Source organism: Laccaria bicolor, genomic scaffold (assembly GCF_000143565.1).
Source record: "Laccaria bicolor S238N-H82 LACBIscaffold_19 genomic scaffold, whole genome shotgun sequence".
Classification (NCBI taxonomy): domain Eukaryota; kingdom Fungi; phylum Basidiomycota; class Agaricomycetes; order Agaricales; family Hydnangiaceae; genus Laccaria; species Laccaria bicolor.
The window spans coordinates 319,079-343,396 of NW_001889890.1; the positions used below are offsets into that span (position 1 = coordinate 319,079).

The 24,318-nt window shown below is 50.4% G+C and overlaps 8 protein-coding genes across 8 annotated transcripts; 2 read left to right on the forward strand and 6 right to left on the reverse strand.

The window, feature by feature from the left end:
- Nucleotides 1–385: 385 nt before the first annotated feature.
- On the reverse strand, nucleotides 386–3,955 carry LACBIDRAFT_300368 (O-methyltransferase; the record flags this gene model as incomplete). The annotated part of the gene is made up of 10 exons (XM_001883113.1): nucleotides 386–1,669; nucleotides 1,727–2,016; nucleotides 2,073–2,127; nucleotides 2,178–2,344; nucleotides 2,404–2,639; nucleotides 2,699–2,908; nucleotides 2,962–3,015; nucleotides 3,065–3,203; nucleotides 3,259–3,388; nucleotides 3,449–3,955. The coding sequence occupies 10 exons, from the start codon at nucleotides 3,953–3,955 to the stop codon at nucleotides 386–388; spliced, it is 3,072 nt and encodes a 1,023-aa protein (XP_001883148.1).
- Nucleotides 3,956–6,616: 2,661 nt separating this feature from the next.
- LACBIDRAFT_300369 (uncharacterized protein) lies at nucleotides 6,617–7,059 on the reverse strand (the record flags this gene model as incomplete). The annotated part of the gene is made up of 2 exons (XM_001883114.1): nucleotides 6,617–6,734; nucleotides 6,803–7,059. One exon carries the CDS (start codon nucleotides 7,057–7,059, stop codon nucleotides 6,874–6,876), a length of 186 nt encoding a protein of 61 aa, XP_001883149.1. The 3' UTR covers nucleotides 6,617–6,734; nucleotides 6,803–6,873.
- A 6,992-nt stretch (nucleotides 7,060–14,051) lies between these two features.
- Nucleotides 14,052–14,438, forward strand: LACBIDRAFT_328965 (uncharacterized protein; the record flags this gene model as incomplete). The annotated part of the gene is made up of 1 exon (XM_001882999.1): nucleotides 14,052–14,438. The coding sequence occupies one exon, from the start codon at nucleotides 14,052–14,054 to the stop codon at nucleotides 14,436–14,438; it is 387 nt and encodes a 128-aa protein (XP_001883034.1).
- Nucleotides 14,439–15,089: 651 nt separating this feature from the next.
- Nucleotides 15,090–16,474, reverse strand: LACBIDRAFT_300371 (uncharacterized protein; the record flags this gene model as incomplete). Its single annotated transcript, XM_001883115.1, has 8 exons — nucleotides 15,090–15,538; nucleotides 15,589–15,726; nucleotides 15,786–15,830; nucleotides 15,882–15,978; nucleotides 16,027–16,094; nucleotides 16,155–16,273; nucleotides 16,328–16,401; nucleotides 16,454–16,474. The coding sequence occupies 8 exons, from the start codon at nucleotides 16,472–16,474 to the stop codon at nucleotides 15,090–15,092; spliced, it is 1,011 nt and encodes a 336-aa protein (XP_001883150.1).
- A 399-nt stretch (nucleotides 16,475–16,873) lies between these two features.
- LACBIDRAFT_300372 (uncharacterized protein) lies at nucleotides 16,874–17,077 on the forward strand (the record flags this gene model as incomplete). Its single annotated transcript, XM_001883000.1, has 1 exon — nucleotides 16,874–17,077. The coding sequence occupies one exon, from the start codon at nucleotides 16,874–16,876 to the stop codon at nucleotides 17,075–17,077; it is 204 nt and encodes a 67-aa protein (XP_001883035.1).
- Nucleotides 17,078–17,529: 452 nt separating this feature from the next.
- LACBIDRAFT_300373 (uncharacterized protein) lies at nucleotides 17,530–19,381 on the reverse strand (the record flags this gene model as incomplete). The annotated part of the gene is made up of 3 exons (XM_001883116.1): nucleotides 17,530–17,978; nucleotides 18,033–19,325; nucleotides 19,378–19,381. 3 exons carry the CDS (start codon nucleotides 19,379–19,381, stop codon nucleotides 17,530–17,532), a joined length of 1,746 nt encoding a protein of 581 aa, XP_001883151.1.
- A 1,773-nt stretch (nucleotides 19,382–21,154) lies between these two features.
- LACBIDRAFT_300375 (uncharacterized protein) lies at nucleotides 21,155–21,682 on the reverse strand (the record flags this gene model as incomplete). The annotated part of the gene is made up of 3 exons (XM_001883117.1): nucleotides 21,155–21,257; nucleotides 21,363–21,585; nucleotides 21,658–21,682. 3 exons carry the CDS (start codon nucleotides 21,680–21,682, stop codon nucleotides 21,155–21,157), a joined length of 351 nt encoding a protein of 116 aa, XP_001883152.1.
- A 1,395-nt stretch (nucleotides 21,683–23,077) lies between these two features.
- MISSP32.1 (small secreted protein) lies at nucleotides 23,078–24,179 on the reverse strand (the record flags this gene model as incomplete). Its single annotated transcript, XM_001883118.1, has 5 exons — nucleotides 23,078–23,401; nucleotides 23,461–23,592; nucleotides 23,647–23,737; nucleotides 23,789–23,849; nucleotides 23,912–24,179. The coding sequence occupies 5 exons, from the start codon at nucleotides 24,177–24,179 to the stop codon at nucleotides 23,078–23,080; spliced, it is 876 nt and encodes a 291-aa protein (XP_001883153.1).
- Between the last annotated feature and the right edge of the window lie 139 nt (nucleotides 24,180–24,318).

Here is a 24,318-nt window from a genome sequence, read left to right on the forward strand (position 1 = left end):
CGGGTAATAGCCTTCTCGAAGTCGGGGACTTTGCTTCAGCTATTCAGATGCACATGAAGTTGGGCGTTTGTGTGCAAACCATCGTAAAATACTTGCCACTAAGGACGTCGAGAGGTGGATGCATTAGCGAGCATGATCGTTTTTAGCGGAGTTTATTGCCGAGCATCAGATCATTTCGGCAAATATATGAGGAGCGAGGAGGGGAGCACGAAATCTACGTAGTTGACCCAGCCCAAGTTCAAAAGAAGGAAAAGCAAGAGAATAAAAAGACGAAGATCATAGTAATAAGTAAACGAAAGCGTTCTAGTAGGTCCAGCAGAATCAGGCACGACTCGGATAACTTACGATAAAAACATCCATCGCCGACAACAACAACAAAACATGCTCAAGGAGAAGGTGTGCTCGAGAATAAACCCCTCTCAATCCTAGCAGCCGCAGCGAGCACCGACGTCCCCGCCCCAGCATGCGCAGCAGACTTACTGGTACCACCTGGACTTCCATCAGGAGTAGTAACAGCATTCCCCCTCCCTCCCTCCCTCTCAAACCTCAAAACACCACCAGCGCTACCCCCACCCAACAAACTCCCCATCCCAACCCCCAATCCAATACCCCGTTGACCATGGCCAGGCATAGGAGGAGGGGGCGGAAATCCAATAACGCTCCCAGACCTCTTCCTCAACGAGCCCTGGACAGGAAGTTGGGCATACGACGATCTGCGGGTGATCGTCGGCTGGCGCGGAGCAGCAAGCGATGAGGGTGGTAAATGGACGTTGGAGGAGCGATGCGTAGCAGGGGACTCTGGTGTTGCGCGAATACTACTGGTGGGAATGAGGCTCGGACTTGGGGATAATGGGAAGTAAGAGGAAGAGAGCTGGGCGTGAGATGCCCTGCGTGCTAGGAGACGTGTGGGCGGCGCTGGAGGCGGGGGTCCTGCAGGAGATAATGGAGATATTGGTGCAGGCTGTCTTGGCGTCGTTGGTGTTGGTGGCAGAGGGGATGTCGTTATTGTTCGACTGGAGGAAGATAACTGAGCATGCGACATACGACGTCTGATAGTTGTTGGCGGAGCGCCTGGCACTGGAGTCTGCTGTCGCGGAGATGCTAAAGACCTGGGCAATGGTGAAGCTGACAACTGAGGAGGCACCGAGAGAGGAGATGGTTTCTTCTTCCTGCCCACAGAACTTGTCAATGCCACAGGCGGTTTCAACCCTCCGAACCTTCCATGGAAAGGGGGAGACAACGACGATGGCCCTCCCTTCCCTATCGGGCCGGGTCCTCTGGGCCTGACGACACCACCTCCGAACCTCGTCAACGCTTCTTCAACCGAAGACAGCTCCATCCTCGAACCAAACGTAGGCGTTCCACATCGCGAGCTAGCCCGCTCAATTATCTCCATTTCCCCGCGATACCTACGTTCCTCTTCATCGTCTTCAACGATTTTGCCGTCATTGGACTTGGCTACAGACGCAGATGCAGCTTCGAAGAAAGCAGAACCGCTCCCCGCTCTGGCTCTCTTCTGTTGTATTGGGATATTCGTGGGGACAGCGGTGATGTGGCCGAACAAAGACCCAGGAGCCTTGGTCACTTTGACCACCTTCCAGCCTGCAGATGACGCAAGGGTAACAATCTCTCGTAACGTCCGTTCTTGAGAGTTGAACATGACTTGCATCTGACGAAAGGGTGTCTTTTAAGCAACGGTGCTAGGAACGGGGGTGAAGATCCTTACTGTCAAATCCATCCAATACGCGTTGGCGCTCGCCTTGCCAAGATTCGGCAGCAGAGGCCCAGCAGCAAGTACGCTTTCCGCACCTTCAACGCCTTCTAGTCCCCCGGAAGTATCAGCGCATGCTAAGGGCAACACGAAATCGGCGATGAGCAGCTTAGTTTCAGGTGTGGCCGCCTCTCTCAGGTTCAGGAGAATTCTTCTCGCGAAATCATCCGGCCAATCATGGAGGACAACGCGAAGAAGAAAAACAGCAGCGTCTCGAATGGGTTGGGGAGTAAAGAAGTCGTGAACTGGGTTGATGAAGTGAACATTATTACGAAGAAAGGGGGCGAAAAGCACAACGGACCTTGAAATACCGCCGTCCCAGAATCGAGAAACTCCGGACTTTTCGCCTTCCAGGCCTTTCAAGGTATCAGCAATTTTTGAACCGGAGATAGGAATATCGACGAACCTTCTCACCCATCTCAACAACCACCGGCCGGTCCTGAATCACAAACTTAAGTCCTAGTCCGCCTTCCGCAGACGAGAAAGCAGAAGCAAGCAGCATGCTTGTCGACCCAATACCCCCGCCAACATCAACCACAACACTCCCCTTGGGCAATAAATGCCAGTCGAATCCTAATAAAAGCGCATATATTCAGCGTATATCCGCAATGTCGGCCATACCTCGCACGTACCACTCAGAACGGCACCTGGTGCCTCCCAGGACCCAGTGCCAGACATGGCTTTCCCGAACCGTTCTAACCTGAACTGGTTGGGATTCCTAGCCTCGACTTCTGGACCTGACTTCTTGATGGGTTCAGAGGTATTCACGCTGCCTGGTTTCTTGCGTTGTGGGTGAGGCAGTCGTGGAGTTGGAGCAGCCTTAGACCCGAGAACCGCTGGGTAGGCGGTTCCAGGACCTGTTTCAACCCTATCACGCAAAACAAAAATGTGTTAACCACGATGAGCAAGAAAAAAGATTTGAGTTACCCAGCGTCATCATTACCCTTGCTTACTTCTTGCGACGTCAAATCATCCTTTCCCTCTAGCCAGCCGAAGAAATCTGTCCGGCTTTCTAGGGTGCTAAAGGCAAAGCAAAATGGAGCACGGGTTGGCTCTCGACCTTCGCGTGTTTGTTTGGAAGGGGAGAGGAGATAGGTTTCAGTCATGTACGCCGAAGCCTTCTGTATCTCATCGGCACTAGAGGAAGGTAAACATCGGGGAATGTTGTTACCATGGCAGAGAATGCTTACCAGAGCCCAACAAACGCAGCTATCCCGTTCGTGTGCTCATATTTTAGCTCAGGTCTTCGAGGGCGAATTAGAATAGAGGTAGAGGAATACGTGAACGACATACCGTCCACTAGCTTGGAACTCGGACAACTCTCGGGCGCTCTTGCCTGAATCAATCAAGGATGAAATCCGGTTAATCGCGAATACGTCTGGGGTGACTTCGCGCAGAATGTGATGAGTGGCTAGCAGCCGAAGAATATGAGCTAAGGAAAATGCATAGGAAGTCATGTACATAGCAGCGGCAAGGGACTGACTGACCTAGTTTACTAGCCTCGATCCCACTTTGCTCTGAAATCGACTTGATATGGAGACCTGGAGGACCCGCCTCACGGAGGATCTCGGCAATATGAGACGCTTCTAAAATTCGCATGCACGATGGGAGATGGTACTAAGGATAGAGTAGTTTGTCAGACGGAGTTCTTTGCTAATAAGCAAAGAGACGACTCACTCCCATAGATGCATCACAGAGACTCAAAAACGGAATCTGGACGGTGGCACTGATCTGACCTGCAGCGGCGACAACGCGATTGATGGCTGTTATGACAGTAGGGTGTGCAGTCAGAGCCTCTGATAGGGAGTTTGGATCGCACGGGGCGTCTAGTGATGGGAAATCGAGTGCTGGGGTACGTGAACCACCCTGATGGTCCAGAGGCGGCGGTATTCGCTCCGTTGGCGAACTTATGCATGGAGACGGTGGTGGAGAAACGTATGCATATGAAGTTCCATTTGAGAGTGCTGGTTTGTGCCTTGGTCTCGAATGACTGTCCGTTCCACGAGTTTCTGGAGACGATAACGGTGATGAGACCAATGTCGTAGCCTCCGTTAACGATACCTCCGTAATCTCTTCCGCAGGGATAACATCCGATGATTGACCATGAGCCGAGTATACGCCTTCAATCTCGTTCAAAGCGTCTCCAATTATGGTGTGCAGCGCACGAAGAACGGCAAAGGTCATCGCAACCAACGACGAGCAGCCTCCGGGGTATATGTAGCCGGGGGAACAGGGGGAAAAAATGGCGATGGTGATAAGGAAGAGGAGAGAAGGCGGCACTGCTGAAATGGCCGTCGGCTTGACTCGCGTGATCATGACCATATGCGTTCACCAAAAAACGTGGTACCAAACCTGCCAAAACGCCATGTCAAACTTTTGAATCATCATTCCAGGTTTCCTTCTCGTTTTTACATACTCCCAGCCTCAAATCCACAGATAAGCTTTTTCTTTCTCGCATTTCGCACCCTAGAACGCCCAAAGCACAGAAAATCAAAGCCAAACTGGCTGCACAAGACAGCAAATCAGATCATAGGCAGGTACCGAGCGCTGATCCCTATAGTTCAGTCCTCGTCAAGAATGGTGCTTCCGTGTCAACAGTTCCAAGAAAGTCATCCAGTCCGAGTACGTATGCAAGTCATTTTGTCTTTGCCCCTGCTTTTTTTTTTCTCTCACTCGTGTCAAATACGAGGTCCATGAAATGCGATGCAGACGAAGATAGAAGGGGAATGGAGGAAAAACGAAAGGATGCGTTCCTGAACAAGGAACAAACTATTTGGTTTTGTTGTCCAACACCTTCAGATTGACTCTGCTCTCTGGTCTTCCAGACTTCACCGTTGTCCCCTTCTTGTTGTTGGGGCTCTCTTATATGTATCAAGCCGTACAAGTCTACAATCACCTGCTCGGAGAGTCGATCCCGAAACCGCAACAAAGGGGACAACCAAAACGCTCTCTAAGAAATTGCTAACAAACACCGATCAAGCAAACTGTCGACTTGCCTTCGAGAATAAAGCGCCTTCACTGCTCTATGTCCCACTCAACGTCACGCCTACCACCCTGTTGCCTTGTCCCTGCGCGCGACCGCGGAAATTCGGTCTCAGGGCGCCGAATGCGCACCCATCGTGGAATTCACTGCCAATGTCGAACTCACATCTCCTTGAAGGCTCCGAGAACCAAGCAAGTGGCACTCCGCCGCTGTCGAGAGACCTCAAACTCTTGGCTGTTGACACAAACATACGAGCTTCATTTTCTTTCTTACCCGGATCCCCGTTGTCCTCGCCGCTGCTGGATAGAGCCACCTCAGCCATTTGCCCCAATTCTCGAAACAAGCCAGTCATATGCGTTTGTCTGCTGCCACTGTGCTCCCGTGTTAATTACCGCGTAAACTCTATCACGCTGCTGTTCAAACTGGAACGGCAGCGAAACTTTATGGGGGCCAAAATCTGCAGCTGCGAAAATCCTCGGATGAAATAGAACACGGCATGAAAATTCTTCAGCTATGCGTCATCATACCAACGATAGCTTGCAATATGCATAACCTTTGGCTGTGGACCCTACCCCTCATTTTTTTGGACCATCAAAATCTGCAGTCGCGAAAATCCTCGGATAAAACAGAACACGACATGAAAATTCTTCGGCTATGCGTCATCATACTAACGAGCTTGCAATAGCTAGCAATATGTATAACTTTGGGCCGTGGACCCTAACCCTCATTTTTTGGGTCCATCAAAATCTGCAGCCGCGAAAATCCTCGGATAAAATAGAACACGACATAAAAATTCTTCGGTTATGCGTCATCATACGGACGACAGCTTGCAATATGCATAACTTTCGGCCGTGAACCCTACCCCTCATTTCTTGGATCCATGCGTGCTTTCAACCCTCTTATAAAACCACCCCACTATTCGGAGCACCGCCGTTCGCGTGGCACGCAAGCCACAAAAATTCTTCGGGGAAGATAAAATTTCGTTTGGCTCTGTATTGGATCCCTTAGAGTGATGGTCATTGCATAATAGTCAGCCGAAGATTTTACCCGTCAGTTCTTGGGTCTACCCAAGATTCCAATCCGTGATAAAAAACCCCTTCAAACTACTTATTGGAGAAGATGCGCCTTTCACTCTTTTCCATCTCAAAAAAATAGGAATCCGTGATTCAAGACCCTCCGAAACGTCTCCCGGAGAAGAGGCACGTTTTCGCTCTTTCCAGTTGCTTCGTTGCCAGTGTGGGGCGAGAGCAACGCAAAATTCAAAATCCTCCGCACATACCGGCAGCGAGATAGCTTCTAGCCTTGTATCTGTTCGATGGTTTGCTACTACCCTGTGGTCACAAGCAAGAACTGTCATGGCCTCTCCGAAAGCGGTGGGTTTGAGGGTCTAATCATGTGACGTAAGCCAACCCCGCAACCTGAACAAAATACGATACCACTTTCGCACACTCATCAACTTCCAGCTAGTTATTGTCCCCTTCGGGGTGACATACGAAAAAATTGGAACGATACAGAGAAGATTAGCATGGCCCCTGCACAAGGATGACACGCTTTCCCGGAGTGGTAGACCTACGGGTCTCAATATTTATTTTGTTCCCTTCATACACAGATTCTTGTTTTCTTTTTGGTCGTGCACGGAAACTTAATGTTCTTTTCAATCGAGCTAGGAGAAGTGTTTTATGACTGATGGATGCATACATATACGGATGGTCCGGCTTCCTTGGACCTGAACCACGTGGCACCCCGACTAGGACCCCGAAAAATTTTGGGCGACTCGTCGATTGCAACACACATTTCTGGCCTACATACAGCTTTTAAAAGTTTTATACCATTGTCAAACCAGCTAATAACATTCTCAGAGCATGTCTGGGACCGGAGCGAAGGCCAAGGGCCAGATCCCACCACTAAAAGGTAAAGTGACGACCACTCGACAAGGTCGAACGTCCGAACCAGAAGCACAGGAACGAGCGAAAACGAGAGCTGCGGGCTCGGCGGAGATAGACGAAGATGAACAAGAAATAGGCGACTCAGAAAAAGGGAGGTCTTACCTCGAAGAAAAACTGCTCCTCGTCCCGCGAGGTGCACTGCTCACCCTAGGCGCACTCGCTACGACACTCTGTCAGATAGCGGCCTTGCCAGGAGTAGCCCTCCCTGCGGTTAACGCAGTCCGCGCGGTCGCTTTTCTGCTAAGGGACATCGAATTAGGGACGGTAGCGGAAGACATCAGGGACATCGCCAACGCACAGTTCAACGAATTGACCAGCGACTTGAGAGAGTTCACGGAGGGGCTGAGGGTGAAGGTCATGGAGGAGTTGGAGAAAAAGACGGAGGTTCTGAAAGAGAAAACAGTGGAACTAGCAGAGGTGGTGGAAAAGGCGGCACAGCAGGCCGGGAACGCAGCCAGCTCGCCTTACAGGGATGCGCTGATTAGGGCGACCTCTGGGGCTCCCTTGGATGCTAATCCTAGGCTGGCCGCGAAAGAAAGTATAAGACAACGACAGTCTTTGGTCGACTTACCCAGGGAATCACGACTACGGGATTGCGCCAACCTGGTCCTAGTGGGCAAATTCTCGGAGGCCATGGGTAGGGCGACGGCTTTACAGCACAAAGTCAGGTCGGCGTTGAAGCTCCAGAACGGGGGAATCCTGATAGAAATGGCTACTGACGAAGGCGCGGCATGGCTGGCAATGAAGCCCAACGCGGAAGCTTTCTTGCAAGAGCTAGGAGAGTCGGAGGCCTCGTTTAAGACGAGGTCATACAACGTCATTGCCTATTACGTTCCTCTGAACTTGGATACTAACAGTGAGAAGGATAGAAGGGAGATCGAGGAGGCTAACAATTTTCCAAAGGGTGCTCTGACGAAGCTGAGGTGGATCAAGCCCCCCGCTCGAAGGCGGACCGATCAACGCTTCGCCCACGTTTTCGTCACCTTCTCGGATGCGGACTCAGCAAATCGGGCGATAGTGAACGGGTTATCGATATGCAACAAGAGGGTATCAGCAGCGAAGAGCAAGAAGGAGCCCATCCGGTGCCTCAAGTGTCAAGGATGGGACCATATCGCCGCGGAGTGCGTTGTCAGCAAGGATGTCAACATATGCGGCACATGCGGGGCAAGGGACCACTGGACGAGCAAGTGCGAGCAGCAGGGGACGGTTTTCTGCACTTCGTGCAAGACGGCCGACCACACCAGCTGGGATCGCAACTGTCCAACTTTCCTCAGAAAGATCGACGACCTCAATGCCAGGGACCCAGCTAATGACTTACCTTTCTTCCCAGCAAGGGAGTCATGGACATGGGCGCCGTCCTATCCATCACACAGCCGGCGTGTCCCACCGGCAGAGATTCAGATCAATGATGCACAAGTAGGCTCTCAGAAGACCAGGTATAGACAAACACAACTAGGTTTCGAGCCCACGGCCCCAGGTGGAAGACCGTACACCAGGGCGCCAAGGGCACGCCAATACTCGAAGACCCCAGTAGCTGAGTCCCCTCCCCCTGTATTCCCTAACCCAGAATCCCCTTTGCCCCCGGTGTCGAGCATCGGCTTGACCCCTTCTGATAGCTCCCCCCCTATAGCCATAGCCCATGTCTGAACAACCGATACCCTCGACAACAAGACTACGGATCCTACAAATCAACCTTAACAAGTCATCTAAAGCGCACCTGGAGTTATACAACAAAGTCTCGAGAAAAGACTGGGACATCGTCCTGGTGCAAGAACCTCACGTGACAGCTATGGGAAACATCAGAACGCCAAACGGATATGTCACAGTAGCCCCAGTGGATCGTTTCAAGGACGGAGCACCAACGACAAGAGCGGTAACATGGGTCAGCTCAGACCTGGCGACAAATTCATGGAAGATCCTGAACATACCGGGTACCAACGACATCACCGCCATTCAGCTGGCAGGAATCTACGGACGACTTACTATCATCAACATTTATAACGATTGCACACATTCAAGAACGCTAAGAGTGGTCCGCGAGTTCTTACGCATAAACCACGCTGAAGTTTTATCTAGGGAGGACGACCACCTGATCTTGGCTGGCGACTTCAACAGACACCACCCAATGTGGGACGATGAGTCGGATGACAGGTTATTCACGCCCAGGGCGTTGGACGACGCGGGCAAACTAATAGAGCTTCTAGCTGACCTGAATCTCAAGATGGCCCTCCCGAAGGGACAGCCGACTCTAGAGCACATGGTCACAAAGAAGTTCTCCCGCCCTGACAACATCTGGTGCACTGAAGAAATCCACGACTTAGTAATTCGTTGCGAGGTCGACCCCTCGATTAGGCCGCCAGCTACTGATCATTTCCCCATAGCAACTTACGTGACTTTGCCACAGGAGCGTATAACCCCCAAGGTATCGTATAATTTCAGGGCCGTGGATTGGGAGGACTTCCAAGAAAACCTCGCCGAACGACTACTCGAAATACCGCCACCTCAGCGACTGCAATCGGATCGGCAATTCCAAGAGGCAGCTGAGAACCTAACAGCAGTGCTTCAGGATACGATTCGAACCAGGGTCCCAGAGAACAGTCCATCCCCATTCTCGAAGAGGTGGTGGAACAACGGCCTCAGCCTGCAGAAAACCCGGTTGAAAAAGCTAAGTAGATCGGCATACAAGCTCAGAGCGTTACCAGATCACATCGCACATGCAGAACTGAGGACAGCCAGAAACAAGTATGGGGAATCGATTATCGATGCCAAGCGACAACACTGGGAGGACTTCCTCGAAAACGCGGCTGAACAGGACCTGTGGACGGCCAATAGATACCTCAAGGAGCCAACGGGGGACGGAGGCAAGTCACGAGTTCCAACACTTAAGGTGGCCGACGAAGGAGCACACGGACTTCTGCAGGAAGTCAACACAAATGAAGGCAAGGCGAGGGCCCTGGCCCATGTCTTCTTTCCAAAGAAGCCGGACGCCTCCAGGGTTCCTGAAGACTATGAATATCCGGACCCACTTCCACCGCCACCGCCCATCACCCCAGAACAGATAGAACGCCAGATCAAGAGGCTCTCACCTTTCAAGGCGAGCGGCCCCGACGAAATCCCCAATGTAGTCCTGCAGAAGTGTCTCGGGCAGTTGCTAGACTACCTGGTACACTTATACAGGGGAGTATTCATGCTGAGGACTTACTTTCCAGGGTGGCGCGAGTTTACGACGGCAGTGTTACGGAAACCAAGCAAACCAAGCTATGAGGTGCCTAAGGCCTACCGACCAATAGCCCTTTTGTGCACGATCCCTAAAGTGCTGACAGCCATAGTAGCGGAAGACGTTGCCCATCTGGTGGAGAAGAACACCCTGTTACCGGACACCCACTTCAGAGGACGACCAGGCCGCACCACAACGGACGCCATACACTACCTAGTCGACAAGGTCAAGTCAGCGTGGGGTAAGAAGAAGGTCGCTTCGATACTCTTCTTAGATGTCGAAGGGGCCTTCCCGAATGCGGTTACTGACAGGCTAATCCACAACCTGAAAAAGAGGCGAATTCCAACAGCCTACGTCAAGTTCATCGAGCGACTTCTGGAAGGACGGAGGACCAAGATGAAATTCGACGATTTCATTTCAGAATACATCGACATCATGAACGGTATAGGACAAGGCGACCCCATCTCAATGCTACTCTATGTAATATACAACGCGGACCTCCTGGAAGCATTACGACGACTGGACGAGGATGCCATCGGTTACGTGGACGACGCCCTGGTGATATCAACAGCAAAGACATTCAAAGAAACGACACGCGCTCTGAAGAGATTCATGGAAAGGAGGGAAGGGGGACTAGATTGGGCGAAGGACCACAATTCGAAGTTCGAAATCAGCAAAATCGCCATGATGCATTGTCAACCAGGACCAAGAAAACCCACCGACCGCCCAAACCCAATACTTCGGCTGGAGGGGAAGGTGATTACAGAGGTTGCGAGTTACAAGTACCTGGGGGTACACGTCGACAGTCAGTTGCGGTGGAGGACGCAGGAGAATGAAGCGACGGCTAAGGCCACAGCATATATCCTCATGTTTCGCAGACTAACGCGAACCAGTCTAGGTATCCGGCCAAGGCTCATGCGTAGGTTGTACGTCTCGGTGGCCATTCCCAAGATGACCTACGCATTGGACACCTGGTTTGTACCCCCGCACAAGAAGGAAGGCAAGCGCAAGAACACAGGTTCGGTCAGAGCACAACGGTCAATGGGCAAGATCCAGCGGGTTGCCACGTTGGCAATCACGGGTGGCCTACGGACATCGCCCAACGACCTTTTGGATGCTCACGCCGGAGTCCTGCCGGTGAACCTGATGCTTGACCGCATCTGTCATGCAGCAACTGTCCAGGCCATGACTCTTCCAAGGGGTCACCCCACACGGGCCATGGTCCGGGGGTATAGTAAGACGCCAGCTAAAACTCACCTCACACCTTTGCAGAAGTTGATCGAATTCTACAAGTTCAGGCCACGACGTTTCGAAACCATTATGCCAGACCCTCGCCCGCCGACTTACAAGAGACCTTTCACAGCGACAATCGCGGAATCCAAAGAGGAATCGATTAAGGAGGAGAAGAAAGACGAGTCAGACATTAGGATTTACACAGATGGGTCAGGGTACGAGGGAAACGTAGGAGCCGCCGCGGTGTTATACAGGAAGGGGGTAGTGGAACCCGTGAAGACATTACGCTACCACCTGGGATCGCTCAAGAAGCACACCACGTACGAGGGTGAGGCCGTGGGGTCCATACTTGCAGCATGGTTGCTTCAGGGACAGCCAGAGGTCGGGAAGGCGGCAATAACAAGTTACTCGGATAGTCAAGCCTTCATTAGGGCAACAGGAGCGAGGAAGTCGGGGCCAGGACAGTATTTGGTACTGGAGTATATGAGGCTGACGGAGGTGATGGAAAATGGCACTGACGGGCCAGTTGTTACAGGTACGGACAAGTTCGCCCTGAAGTGGATAGCGGCGCATAAGGGGGTGGTGGGGAATGAAAGAGTGGATGAGGAAGCAAAGAGAGCGGCACAAGGAGAGTCAAGTCCCCCCGAAGAACTACCACCCATCCTTCGAAAGCGCCTGCCGCTCAGTGCAGCAGCAGTCAAGCAGGAGTACGCAGAGGTGCAGAAGGTTAGATGGATGGAGGAGTGGAGGGCCTCACCACGTTACGCAAGATTTCAGCACATCGACACAGGTTTCCCCTTCAACAAGTTCCGGAGTATCAGCACCAGGTTATCACGGTCACAGACGAGCCTACTGACACAGATACGTTTGGGGCACATCCCACTCAATGCATACCTCCATCGCATCAAGAAGATACCCAACAGCCGGTGCGACTCCTGTTGGAGCGTCAGTCGCCTGACGATCACAGAGACGGTCATCCACTACCTTTTCGAATGTCAAGCATATGCAACGGAAAGATATGATATGGACAAAGCCTTAGGGCGACTATCGAGAGACCTACAGGGCATACTGACGAGTTTGGACAGTATCAAGGAGTTACTGAAGTATGTGGGGAGAACGGCCAGATTCAAGATGACGCTAGGGGACGCGATAGGTGACGTGTCTCACTTAGAGACTGAGGAAGCCTGACAGGAAGCACTCTTTTCCCTTGCAGATATAGTAACGACAATAAAGCAAACCTCAAAAGTCAAGCTGGCCCCCGGCAGCGGGCTTGCCCACACATATACCCCCCCTCTCTCTCCCCTCTCCTCACCTCTCTACCCGCATCACAGCCCGCGGACTCCAAGCACAAGTAACATCATGACAGGATCATCAGCAAACACGGAACTCAAGCAAACGGCAAACAAACAACTTTATTTTCTTCTCCCTGATCACGCTCGTCCCACTGGCTGTACCTATCCCTCGGGATCGGGTACTTAGAAGACAAAACATTACCGCAGGTGGATTGCATCGATAGGCAATATGGCGAGACTACCCCGCCCACGTTTTAGATGCGCCCCAAAACGGCGTTTCCGTGCCGGGCTGTGTGGGGGAAGAATCGCTGCGGGCGTGCCTCCACCAGTGCATGGGGTGATCTTAAGGGGGTCAGGTATACATGGCACTAGGGGCCTTAGGTAGTCTACTGAGTTGTAAGGTCTGACGTGGGGCCCTGCCCCAATGGACTTTAAATTTGACATTAAAAAAAAAAAAAAAATACGGATGGTCGGTGCGAACCAAGTGCGAACGCTCGAGTTCACCGGCTGTGCCGCCATTTGTCACTTGTTTGCCCTCGTTAACAGGAACTCACTATCGAATGGAATGTGCGAATACGTTCTTAGCAAAAAATCTTGGCATCACCTAATCGACGCAAAGAACGGAGGTCACGAAACTCATATCCTCATCTTGAACAACGGTATCGAACACCTGAACGAAGGGAGGATCAACACTTTGTCTGAAAATATGTAGCACCATGCCACCTTGGTCCAAGCCCAATGTCCCAGCAGAGGTCACAAACTTGGCGGCACGTAGAGGTAGAGGTATATATGCTAACATTCACTGTGTCAATGAGATGTCAAACGTCGTCCAGAACTTTACTGGTTCGACACTAATAACATGTAAGTTTGGTGAAACGCAGTGAGTTCCGTCGGAGGCGGCGAGTGTGCCACCAACTATTGTCAGTGAAGTCTTGGCGGTGGAATATTGCATTGATCCAGTCCTTTATGAGTGGGATTGAAGGTGTTGGCGTTATCCGTCAAAGCGAATGAAACGGAAGATTGACGTACTGGTAAAGCCACCTTGGAGCGCCGCAGTTGACTGAAAATACTCCATATTCCAAGCCTGCTGGAAACGAGAAGGCGGATTCGACTTGATGGGTATGGAGTGGGAACTATGTGAAATACAAAGGTTAATAAAACCAAGATAAAATCAGATATAGAGCGGTTTGAAATTATCTTTGTCGGCGAGAAGGTGGTATATGTTGCATCAATTTATCATATGTCCAGGTTGGCAGCTGGACCCCAGTGACAAGAATGCTGTCAGTATCGTGAGATCGGAGGGACGAACTGCAATTGTCTTTGGTAGTTGGTAAGTACTTACTGGCCCCGTCATAACAAAATGCCAAGGCTCCTTTCACGCCGACATGTTCGGAATATTTTCGTAAGTGAAAGACCGCACGATACGTGCCACGATTAAAGCTTGGTGGGGCTGAAAATGTTTATAAGGCCCAGCTAAAAGTCGATACTCATCAGCTTGCACCACTTCAATCTACAATAACTTCCAACAACTTCACCTTTTTTGTAACCGTCAAGTACGACGCCGTTTGAATTCTATCTGGCCACCAAATTGACAACCTTTTTTGTAGTCATGTCTGGCATCTTCACCAACGGCCAAACTCTCGTCGTCACCACGACTGGCCCAGGAAAGCTTAATCTCCTCTCTTACCAGAGCAACGGAGGCATAGGCAACGTCGTTGGCTCGATTTCCACCTCCAAGACCGGCGAGACGAGGTTCTTGATTTCCCACAGTTATACATACGAGAGGTTCGCATTTTACTGGGATGGAGCCGGAGAAGCCGTCTACGGAATTGGAGCATCCTTGTTACGCCAGCCAGTTGGGAAAAGCTGGAGCAACGCCTCCCTGGCTAGCTGGGGCAGCCCCACCATTACCACTGCAGACGTCTCCGTTCAGGTCAAGACTGCCGTTAACCGCGACAACCAGATTACCGCCTTTATCATCCCTGATTTAATCTAGGCGCTCATATAGGTTATGCGATATTGGGAGGGGCGAGCCGAGTGAGCTGTGGAAAGTTGTGATGGTTTTCTCGAGTTGGGAAATAAAGTGAATGTATGAAGGATTTCTTGGTACTTACCTGCTTCCGGTCGAAACGTTATGAACATTGTATACAGCATATGAAGAGTATTTGATCTTACGATTTTTTTTGTCCTGAGGGATTTAAGTTGGCGATCAAGTACACCACGACGCCGTGGTTTGTTGTCGAGGCTGGTGTTCAATCGACGGCGTAGACGTTTACCTTTTTTCTCGTGAAGACTGCAAGCCAAACACATTATTAGTAGATAAGCTTGAAGGGCCCTAATTTGTTTCCCGTTCAGAGTAGTCATAAGTTGATCCTGCTTACCCTCGGGTTCTATAGTGATGCCGGAACAGCAAGATGAAAGTCGGTGACCGTAAGAAAACGACGGTGGCACAACCTTCATTCGCCTCAACATTTACTGTTGAACGACAGTGGAGAAACGGCGACTAACCGCGGAACGGGGTAGCAGATGCACGACATTCGTGCATCCCTCGATAATCAAATACGCCATGAGCAATAGTATGCCCCAGCGATATATTTAGGCGGTCAATGTACATGTTGACGACAAAACGATTTCGTTGCGTTACTCTTCAAGCCTTCTTCCAGGTCTTCTCGGCCTCCAGTAAAGCATCCGTCGTATCTTCCAACGTCTTCTCAGGACTAATAAACTGCTTAATCTTCAGGACCTCCCTAGCTCGGGTTGTATCCAGCGCCGACAAAGTCGGAGATTTACCCTCAAAGGAATCAAGAGGTGCGAGCTTCACGTTTGGTCGCGCCTTCATTAGATGCGCAACAGCATCCTTCCAGGAGTATTCAGCGGAGTTGATCAAGAAGCGTTTCTTCTCCAGTGGCGCTCTCGGTAGGTCGATAGCGAGAACGTGAGCTTTAGCGACATCGCGGACATCAACAACCCACGGCGCAGGTTCCGGATGCCCTCCCTTGATCAGTTCATATGGCAGGCGGTTTGTGCCCATCGCGTCAGGCGAGGTTGGCAGAGGGAAGTGCTTTGGGAATGGTCCGAAGACGAATCCTGGGAGGACTGGAAGATACGGATTAGAGAAAGAATTCGTAACGTTTTAGAGGGCTGACTCGTTGCAATGTCAACTTTGGGATGCTCTGCCGCGAAAGACCAAACGGCCCTTTCTGCAAAAATCTTGGATGCGCCATAGACGTAAAAATCACTATCTGCGTGAGCTTCGACCTCTGCACGGGTAGCTTGTCCCCAGTCTAGGATTCGGGAGCATATGAATGACAGGTCAAGCCCGTAAATGAAGAAAGCGACTTGCCAGAATCCGTTAAGATACGACCATCGAATCCTTGTTTCAAAGAAGCTAGTAAAAGTCTGTATCAGAAAGGCACCCAAGTCAAAAGGCTTGGCGTACGATCAAGGACAGCAGCAACGCTGCTCGTGACAACAATCTTCTCAATACCAGCCTTGTCAGCCTGACGGAGAACGTTGAGGGTTCCCTCAACAGCCGACTATGAGCGCGTGTTAGACAAAGATAAGCGCTGAGTATGTGAGCTTGCATTGAGAGTAGTGTCAACCGAAGTTCTGCCCGGAAGAGGAGACGCTACATGCATCACGATATGCACCCCTGCCAGTATTTAAATCAGTAATGAATCCCACAATGTTAACACGGCATCTAATCACGTACCGTTGAGTGCCTCGGTAAGATCGCTTTTGGCGATGTCATCAACCTGAGCAAACTCAAGGCCTGGTACCTTGACTGTATCGGTCAACAGCTTGACTTTCGCTCCTCTTGTCGTCCTGCGACTCGGAATGAGTCCGACTTAGTGCATTACACTCAGTTGTCGAAGATTCACGCACCCTCTGACCCGATATCCCTTCTCAAGGAGTTCGTTTGCGACGTGGCCGGCTATGAAACCTGTGACACCAGTAACCTAAAACGAGGAAAAGGTGTACCAAAATCATCAGGTGAGAGCTCAGACTTACGAGAACGAGCTGTCCAGTCATGATACGCAAGTCTGATAAGAATTAGTTGCTTGGGTTGGCGAAATTTCTGGTTCGGTTTTGAAAAGCCATATTTTATAGCCAGGTTGAGGGAAATTTGTCATGGTATGAGGTTACGAAGCAGTGACGGCATGAATGCATTGATTATGTCTTGGTTGTTTGAGATTTGGTATCTGCCGAGATGCTGCAGCGTAATATTTGTCAAGAGATCGCTTGACCGTACTCCAGCGCTGCACGTCAATGGGTAACATTTAGATGGGATAACGAGGCTGAGCGGCAACAGTCGATGGCCCATAGGTGGACGCGTTCAAAGACCTTGAAGTCGCGTTCACTAGTTTTACCAAAACCACGTGCAGCAACTCCCGCGCACAGACCCACAAGAAAAAGTATATAAACCTCACCATGGCATCCTGTTTCCCCAGAACATACTCGAACAGGATCTGTTTACAGAAACTGACCGAGTCTCGCATTTTTACAAATGCCGCATCTTCATATCCACTCGATGACTTCCGCGCTCACCCGTTATACCGAGAATATGGCTTTGCGCAAGCAGGGCCTCGAGGACGTTTGGTGAACCCATCGGGCGTGCTTTTTAAAGCCGCTTGAAGGACTTGCCAGCGAGTCGAGCGTCTGTCTGATGGATACCTTTCTTGAGTCTTGACTACACCTCTGTAAAGCAGCTTTCTATGTACACAAACGGATGAATTTTGTCTTCATTTCCTTACTCCGCGTGAGCTCTCGAAATTCTTGGACTTCCTTAAGCTTCAACGTTCAACGTTTAACCCCCGGCAGTCAATGGACATTCGAAATTTCGTCGTTGGACATTGATGCCTTCGCGGTTACCACGAGAACTTGCGGTAGGAGGCTTGTACTGGCGAGTGATAAGAATTATCGTGACACAATACAGTCGCATAAGCGAGAAATCCGACAACCTTATAAGCGCTTACAGTTAATTAAAAAATGAGAGGCGTATTATGTATGGTATAAGTACTGGCAAGTTGTAAATTTGAATGCCACTTATAATGGAGCCATGACCAGGTTTCCCCGGAGTAATCTTATCAATCCGGCAAGGGTGGGTCAATAAAGACATTGACGAAGCCTACATATATGACCGCAGTGCCGCCCGCCAAACATACGCCACCAATCCACGCACTTTTTATACTCGTAACGTCACCAGGCAGAAGCGCAATGACATTATACGCGTGGTCGTGCAGCCAAAAGACGCTGCTATTGCAATAACAGTTATCAAAGAAGCTGCCGAACTGGAAGAGGCACGAGACGACTACCCAAATTGAGTTGAAGGCGGCGATGATCTTTCCGAGACAGCGGAATATAATTGAGGTCCTTCGAGCTGCTCTTGCAGGCCAATGACGGATGGCCCGGCCTTCAAAGTGGTATTGGGTCGTCGAGGCATAGTGCGTTAGGATGCTTGAAGCAACTAACAGCATCCAAACGATCGTGGAAAGGACAGTGTAGAGAAGGTAAGATGCTGATCGGCAGCCAAGTCCTGTGATAGTGATCAGCTAACAAGATAAAGGAGATAGAACCGTGAAGTTCTTACCTCGTGTAGGTGTGTACCAGACTTGAATCAAGGCAGCCCCAGCCGTGCCCCATTGTAACATCAGTGCGAGGGCGGATGCAAGAAACATTCTGGATACAACTTTCGGTCCCCAGCGACTACGAGGTCTCTCGGCAGGTTGCCATGGAGTGCAGTAGTTTTCGACTTCAGTCCTGGTTCCCACACGATTGCGCTCATCAGGTTTCTGACCTCTCTCCACTGTAACCCAGTCAATAGAGGGATCGACTGAGTCGTGATTGTGAAGATGATCGGACGCCGCCTGGAAAGCTTCGGACACGTCTTCTACTGCCTGCACCCACGGAAGGAATCGTGCATAGTTGAAGACCGGCGAAGTACACTTCTCATCCCGACGGAGGTCATCTACCTCCGTTAAGGTAAGCTCGATGGCTCGTGCCTCAGTTTGGGCTTCTTTCACGAGAACAACATGCCCATCATCTGTGGCAACGTGGGCCAGCTTATTAGCACGCTCTACGGCACTGCTTAAGCGCGCCGAGTCACATTTGGGTGAGATCTGTAGCCACCCAATGACGATAGGAAGAAGCCATAACCAAAGCGATCCTACTCCTTGGCCGTTGGAATTGATGGAGTTGGTGATACCCACTGTGAAAGAATCAATGACGGTAAAAATGTAGGCGATGACTACCCATGCGATGGAAGTGGCTGCAGATATGGACCAGGTGTGGGTATAATCAATCCACTCGTAAAGTTCAGTCCACCACTCGTCATTTTGAGGAAGAACAATGAGGGACGCAAGAAGCCCACCCTCCTTCACGACTCTGATGGGTGATTGCTGCAGGCTGCTGAGGATGCGAATTGCATTTCGGGCATTGGGATAGGTGTATCGTGCAAACCGTCTGGTGACCCAACGACTGTTTAAGACAGTTAGGCAAAGTGAATATGCAGCCAAAGTTGGTGAACCGACAGTTAGGAGCACAGAATCCAAGTTGTCTAGTTTATCGTTTGCGCCGAACGGGAGCTGGGAAACAAGCGCTAGCCACGGGAGCAACCACGCGCTGAATTGCTGCGAGAATATGGACCATTGAAATGGTTCTTGACCGCCACCACAAGCTTGGACGCACAGGCGGTACGTGATGCCCGTGGCGACAGAGACATCCACAGGGTATCCGCGGTCGTCCGTGCCGCCAACATCCATGCCCACTCCAAAAGTGCCATTTTTTACATTGGCTAGACAAACATCAAAGTTCGTCCCTGCGACCGTGGCCGTTGGAAAGGCGATGGCGATAACGATGAATCCGAGAAATTTGTGAGGAGATTCTGCGTTGCCTCTCGTTAGTATGCAATTTACAAGTTCGCAAAAACCACTCACTCATCTATGGGAGCCTGACGGGCGCGGTATGCTTGAAGGGCATCTGACTGGGAAGCTACATTTTTATTCATCGGGGAAGGCGCTTCGAAGGCTACCCACGCTACGCAACCGCACAACCGCGCAACAGCTTTTCTAGAGTCATGGCGAGATGGCTGCCAAAACCGACGCGCATGTCATGCCCAACCTGTTCAAGAAGCTTCAGGGGCGCCGGTGCAATGAAGTACAACCTGTCTTCTAAAGAGGCTGTACTTGCGGGGTTTGATCGTGCTTTTCTCGATCCTCAAAGTTCACTGGTCCTGCGTGGATAATCCAGGCGTCATCTAAATGATGCAAGAAAATCTTTCAGAAACAATATAATGGTGACGTTGCCCAATGACAACATGATGTTTATTTTCCCGTTGTTGTAGCTCTCGATAAATTCAGAGTCAATAGGGATATAGTGCGTTGAATGATCGTGTGACGCGATATCGGAAGGCAAAAAAGAATTACTCACTCTGGATTAAGTAAGCGCAAACCTATCCAGCTTAGATAGTAAACTTCAGTGGTTGCGCCGACGCCAGTACTTTCCAGAATAGGTTACGCCTGATAGAGAGTTTGGATATCCCAGCGGAGGAGAAGCTGTTGATTGTGATTCGTGACCATCCGACGCTTCGGACTTACGACACTTCTCGAATCTCATGGGGCAGCGCCGGAGGGAGTGATCGTTGATGATTACTTCATAAGCCGAAGAATGCTCGAGTGACTTACAATGTGTAAGTAGATGCAAAAATAAAGGGAGCGCACAGCAAACTTACCAAACTTCACGATCCTGGCAAAACCTGGCCCCGAAATGTAAGTTCGCGCAGTCATGACCTGTAAAAGTGGCTGCGCAGGGAACTTAACCTTGACTCGCCAGCTGCATGTATGGATCAGAGAAGGCGAGAAGAACGGGCTTTACAAAGACTTGATCATTTGGGAGAGATCAAAAATAGACGAGCCTGACGAGTACTATGTAATGCATACATCGAGATTGTTCTTGCACTGTGAGCCAGAGCAGCGCACAGCACAAGTTATTAGAGGGATCACATAAGAGGGCGTTACAAAGATCTATCTGCATCAGCTCAGGAGTGTGTCGACAGCGCGACAAGCTGAAATCATTGTGCAAAAAAACTCACCACTGGCATGTGTAATGCAGTGTATAATCTAAGTTTGGCTGCGTAATGACGCTGCGAAATCAATACGGCGCGAAGGAAGATATGTGTACTGGAATTCACCAAGTTCCGTGGATGACTTGACCCCATACACATATCAAACATGGTCTTGATCCATGAGCTGGAACGGTGCAAAGCCCAAATCAGCAGGATCACAAGAAAGGGCGTTATGAAGATCTGTCCAGGCCAGTTAAAAGAAACAACACCTGAAGAGCGATAACGATCAAAGTCGAGATCATCCCAAGAGCGAAGGCAGTCGCTACATGCAAGTGCAGCCCCGGACGGCTCTTGCGGGCCAGTACTTCAAGCTGGAGTGCCACAGGTTTTCAATGTCAACCTAGCAGCTCAGATACCGGCCCCGAGACAGATATCACGGAGGTGAAAAGGACAATAACGAGGAAATCGACCATGCTTATATCGAACTTGGCCTTGAAATTTTGAAAGCTTGAACGGTACCTGTGCGTTCAAAAAAGATAAGTCGGTGACGGGCTCCAAGTAATCATGCCAAATCCAACACATGTTCGACAAAACGTTGGACAACTCAAGTCCAGATGCTACAAATATGAGTACCACACAGCAAGATCGGATCACGACCGCCGCCCAACAACCCTCTCCGTCAACGCTACCAACCCAGTCTTGGCCACGCTCTCCGGAAGCTCTTGAAGGACCTCCTTGGCACTTCGGCGAATGCTTTGGCGAGGAGTTCAGTGCGGTGAACGCCTGAGGAGCGGAAGGCTAGGGAGCGGGCCTGTAGGTGAGGATACGTTGTCGTCAACGGGGGTAAAGAGAACAAACGTTTTAGGGAAAATGCAGAGAAGCGAACATACCATCTCAAAATCCCCAAGACTCTCAAACTTCTTCCTTATAAGCTCTCCCATCTCTTGGAACTCTTCCCAAGCATAGAGAGCTGGTCCGTGGCTAGGCCAAGTTGGAGGTCCGCACCGCCGGGTTTTCCAGGTGTTAGATCTGCAGAGCCGGCTGTTGATGTGGATTCGTAGTCTAGTATGTCGTCTATTAGCTGAGAAGACCATAATTAGGAAGAGGAAAAGAAGGGAAGGTAAGGAGAAGGGCACAAAGTCAAAGAGCCCACCTGAAATGCAATCCCTAAATTCCATCCGTAAGCATACGCTATATACTTCCATGTACACCTCGCCCTCTTCGCACCCACCCAACACGGCGGCCGATCATGCGCCCTTGGTCATACGGGTTGCGTTACGCTTCAAGTCTTCTTCCAGGTCTTCTCAATCGCAGCCTCCACCAGAACGTCGTACCTTCCAATGTCCTCTCGGGACTAATGAGCTGCTTAATCTTCAGGCTTGGGTCTGATACCTTTGGTCAAAGGAAGTCCGATGCTGGCGCGAGAAGTCTGTCAAGAGGCCGCCTGACCGTATTCCACTGTTCCCTTGAAAATATCGATAACCGTCAATTGGAAACATTGGTAAGACGAGGCTGAGCGGCAAAAGTCGACGATGGATCATGGATGGACGGCGGACGCGTTCATCACATACCCTTACCTGAAACCACGTGCAGCAACTCCCACGCACAGACCATCATAAAGAAACTATATAAACCTTGCCTCCCCCGTCAAACGTTTCTTCAGAACATACTCGAACAGGATCTGTTTACAGAAACTGACCGAGTCTCGCATTTTTATAAATGCCGCATCTTCATATCCACTCGATGACTTCCGCGCTCACTCGTTATACCGAGAACATGGCTTTGCGCAAGCAGGCCTCGAGGACGTTTGGTGAGCTCATTGGGTGTGCTTTTTAAAGCCGCTTGAAGGACTTGCCAGCGAGTTGAGCGTCTGTCTGATGGATACCTTTCTTTTCTGTACCTTCGTAAAGTAACGTTCCATACACAACAACGAATGAATCTTGGCTTCATATCCTTACGCCGCTGAGCTCTCGAACTTTAATTGACAGCTTGGTGCATAGTGGAAGGAGTTTCCAAATTTCAATCCTGTTGAAACTACGTGTGGATAGAGTCAAACCCCCGGCGCCCAGTCCAACTTGTAATACCGGTATCCACCGCCAGCAATAGGTCACAAACCACTCGTTCGAGTTTACCATTTTTGTTGAGCACCGTTTTTTGTTGGATGTATTTCTGTGTGCGGTGGAATATCACACGCGAGTGTTCTCTCGGAAAACTTCTCGAAACCGTGACGTTCATTTACAGACGGAGGTGTCTGTGAGAAAATTAGGACCAGGCAAGACAAACTGCCAGTGTACGCATTGAGAGGACAGTCATCCCTGTCAGGCTATCCAAGCAATATTGTGCTTGTTGGACGCGTGAGCGGCTTAGCCCAACTCCCCCGTGGCGAAGTAAAGGAAATGTACATATGTGATAGCGCAGTTTTGTGTCGTTCTTTAGACCTACCTCCCACGTCCTTTGCCTGCGACCTGGTTGGGACACTCGTCCTAATCCATCTAGATCTCACAGAGACATACATCGCATTATCCCTGTGCTACACATCTTCGCTTCTATCTACACCCTAGAAAGCTCACCCATTACACCTTATAGCTCTTCGGTGGCTTCGCTGCAATGCGATCGGATTTCCTGTTTGGCGCCTTTGGTATGAAGACAAGAGCTGGACGCTTCGGGATCGCCTTGTTCGAACTAGCATTTGATTGAGGTGACGACGCCCTTGAGGATGCCGGGCTGCGATTAGGTGACGATGCCCTTGAGGACGCCTTTGAGGACGCCTTTGAAGATGACCTTGAGGATGACCTTGAGGACGCCGGGCTGGGATCGTTAGCGTTCATGATCTTTGCGTTATTCATCATGTTCCGTAGCGTGCGCTGCACAGTGTTTTGTCCGAAATCGTGGCCGGCCTTTGCAAGGCCGATGTTTGATCGAAGCTTGATATACCAGTTGTTGGAAACCAACTCACCTTTTTGAATGCATGGTCGAGCTGTTTAGCTGTTTTCTTGGAACTTGTGTAACTGAGTTTTATGTACGCATCGCGATCTTTCTTAGGGGTGATGGCCTTGCCTTTTCGCGCTTGCCTGAACACTTGGCCTTTCTATTGCGGAGTAAGTCGCAGGCAATACATATTTCAGGAGGATAAGAGCCTTACTCCTCGATTGATGCCGGCGGGCACTGGCACCAGGTTGTTTGGGCTATTCATTATGCCTTTAACCTGCTTCTTGAGATCAGGGTGCAGGTCACTGAGTAAAAGATTAGGCCACGCTCACATCATGATGAACATGGATACGTACCCGAATTTAAGGCCATGCTTATCGAGGTGGTGATCCAGAACCTGATGTTCAAAGATATGATCTACGAATCGGAACAAAAGAATTTAGTTATCTCGGCAGCCCGACGTTTCGAAGGAACCATACCGGCATCCGTTTTCGGGATCAGGAGCATTGTACGATGATTGGGGATTCGTGCTGATTGCGTTAGCCGATGGCGAGTAACACCGCCTGCCTTATCAAACTTGTACGCATAGGGATGTAATTGAGAAATCTTGCGATAGGTCTTGCTGGACACTTTAGCCCCATCGGCCGGGGCCCGTCTTTGCAATTGGTCTGATGAAGGTATAACAGTGGCGAAAGAAAGCGCAAACTGAGCAGCTACGAAGGTGGATAGGATGAGCGACCAGCGCATAGTAGAGAGGATAGCGAAAGACGGTTTTCTGAAGAGGGCCTGCCTGAGGAACCTATCATGCTGATGATGGGGTATTTATGGGCACACAGGTTGTTCAGGCGCTGGCATGATCAGGTGTCAGTACGTGAGATAGGCAGTG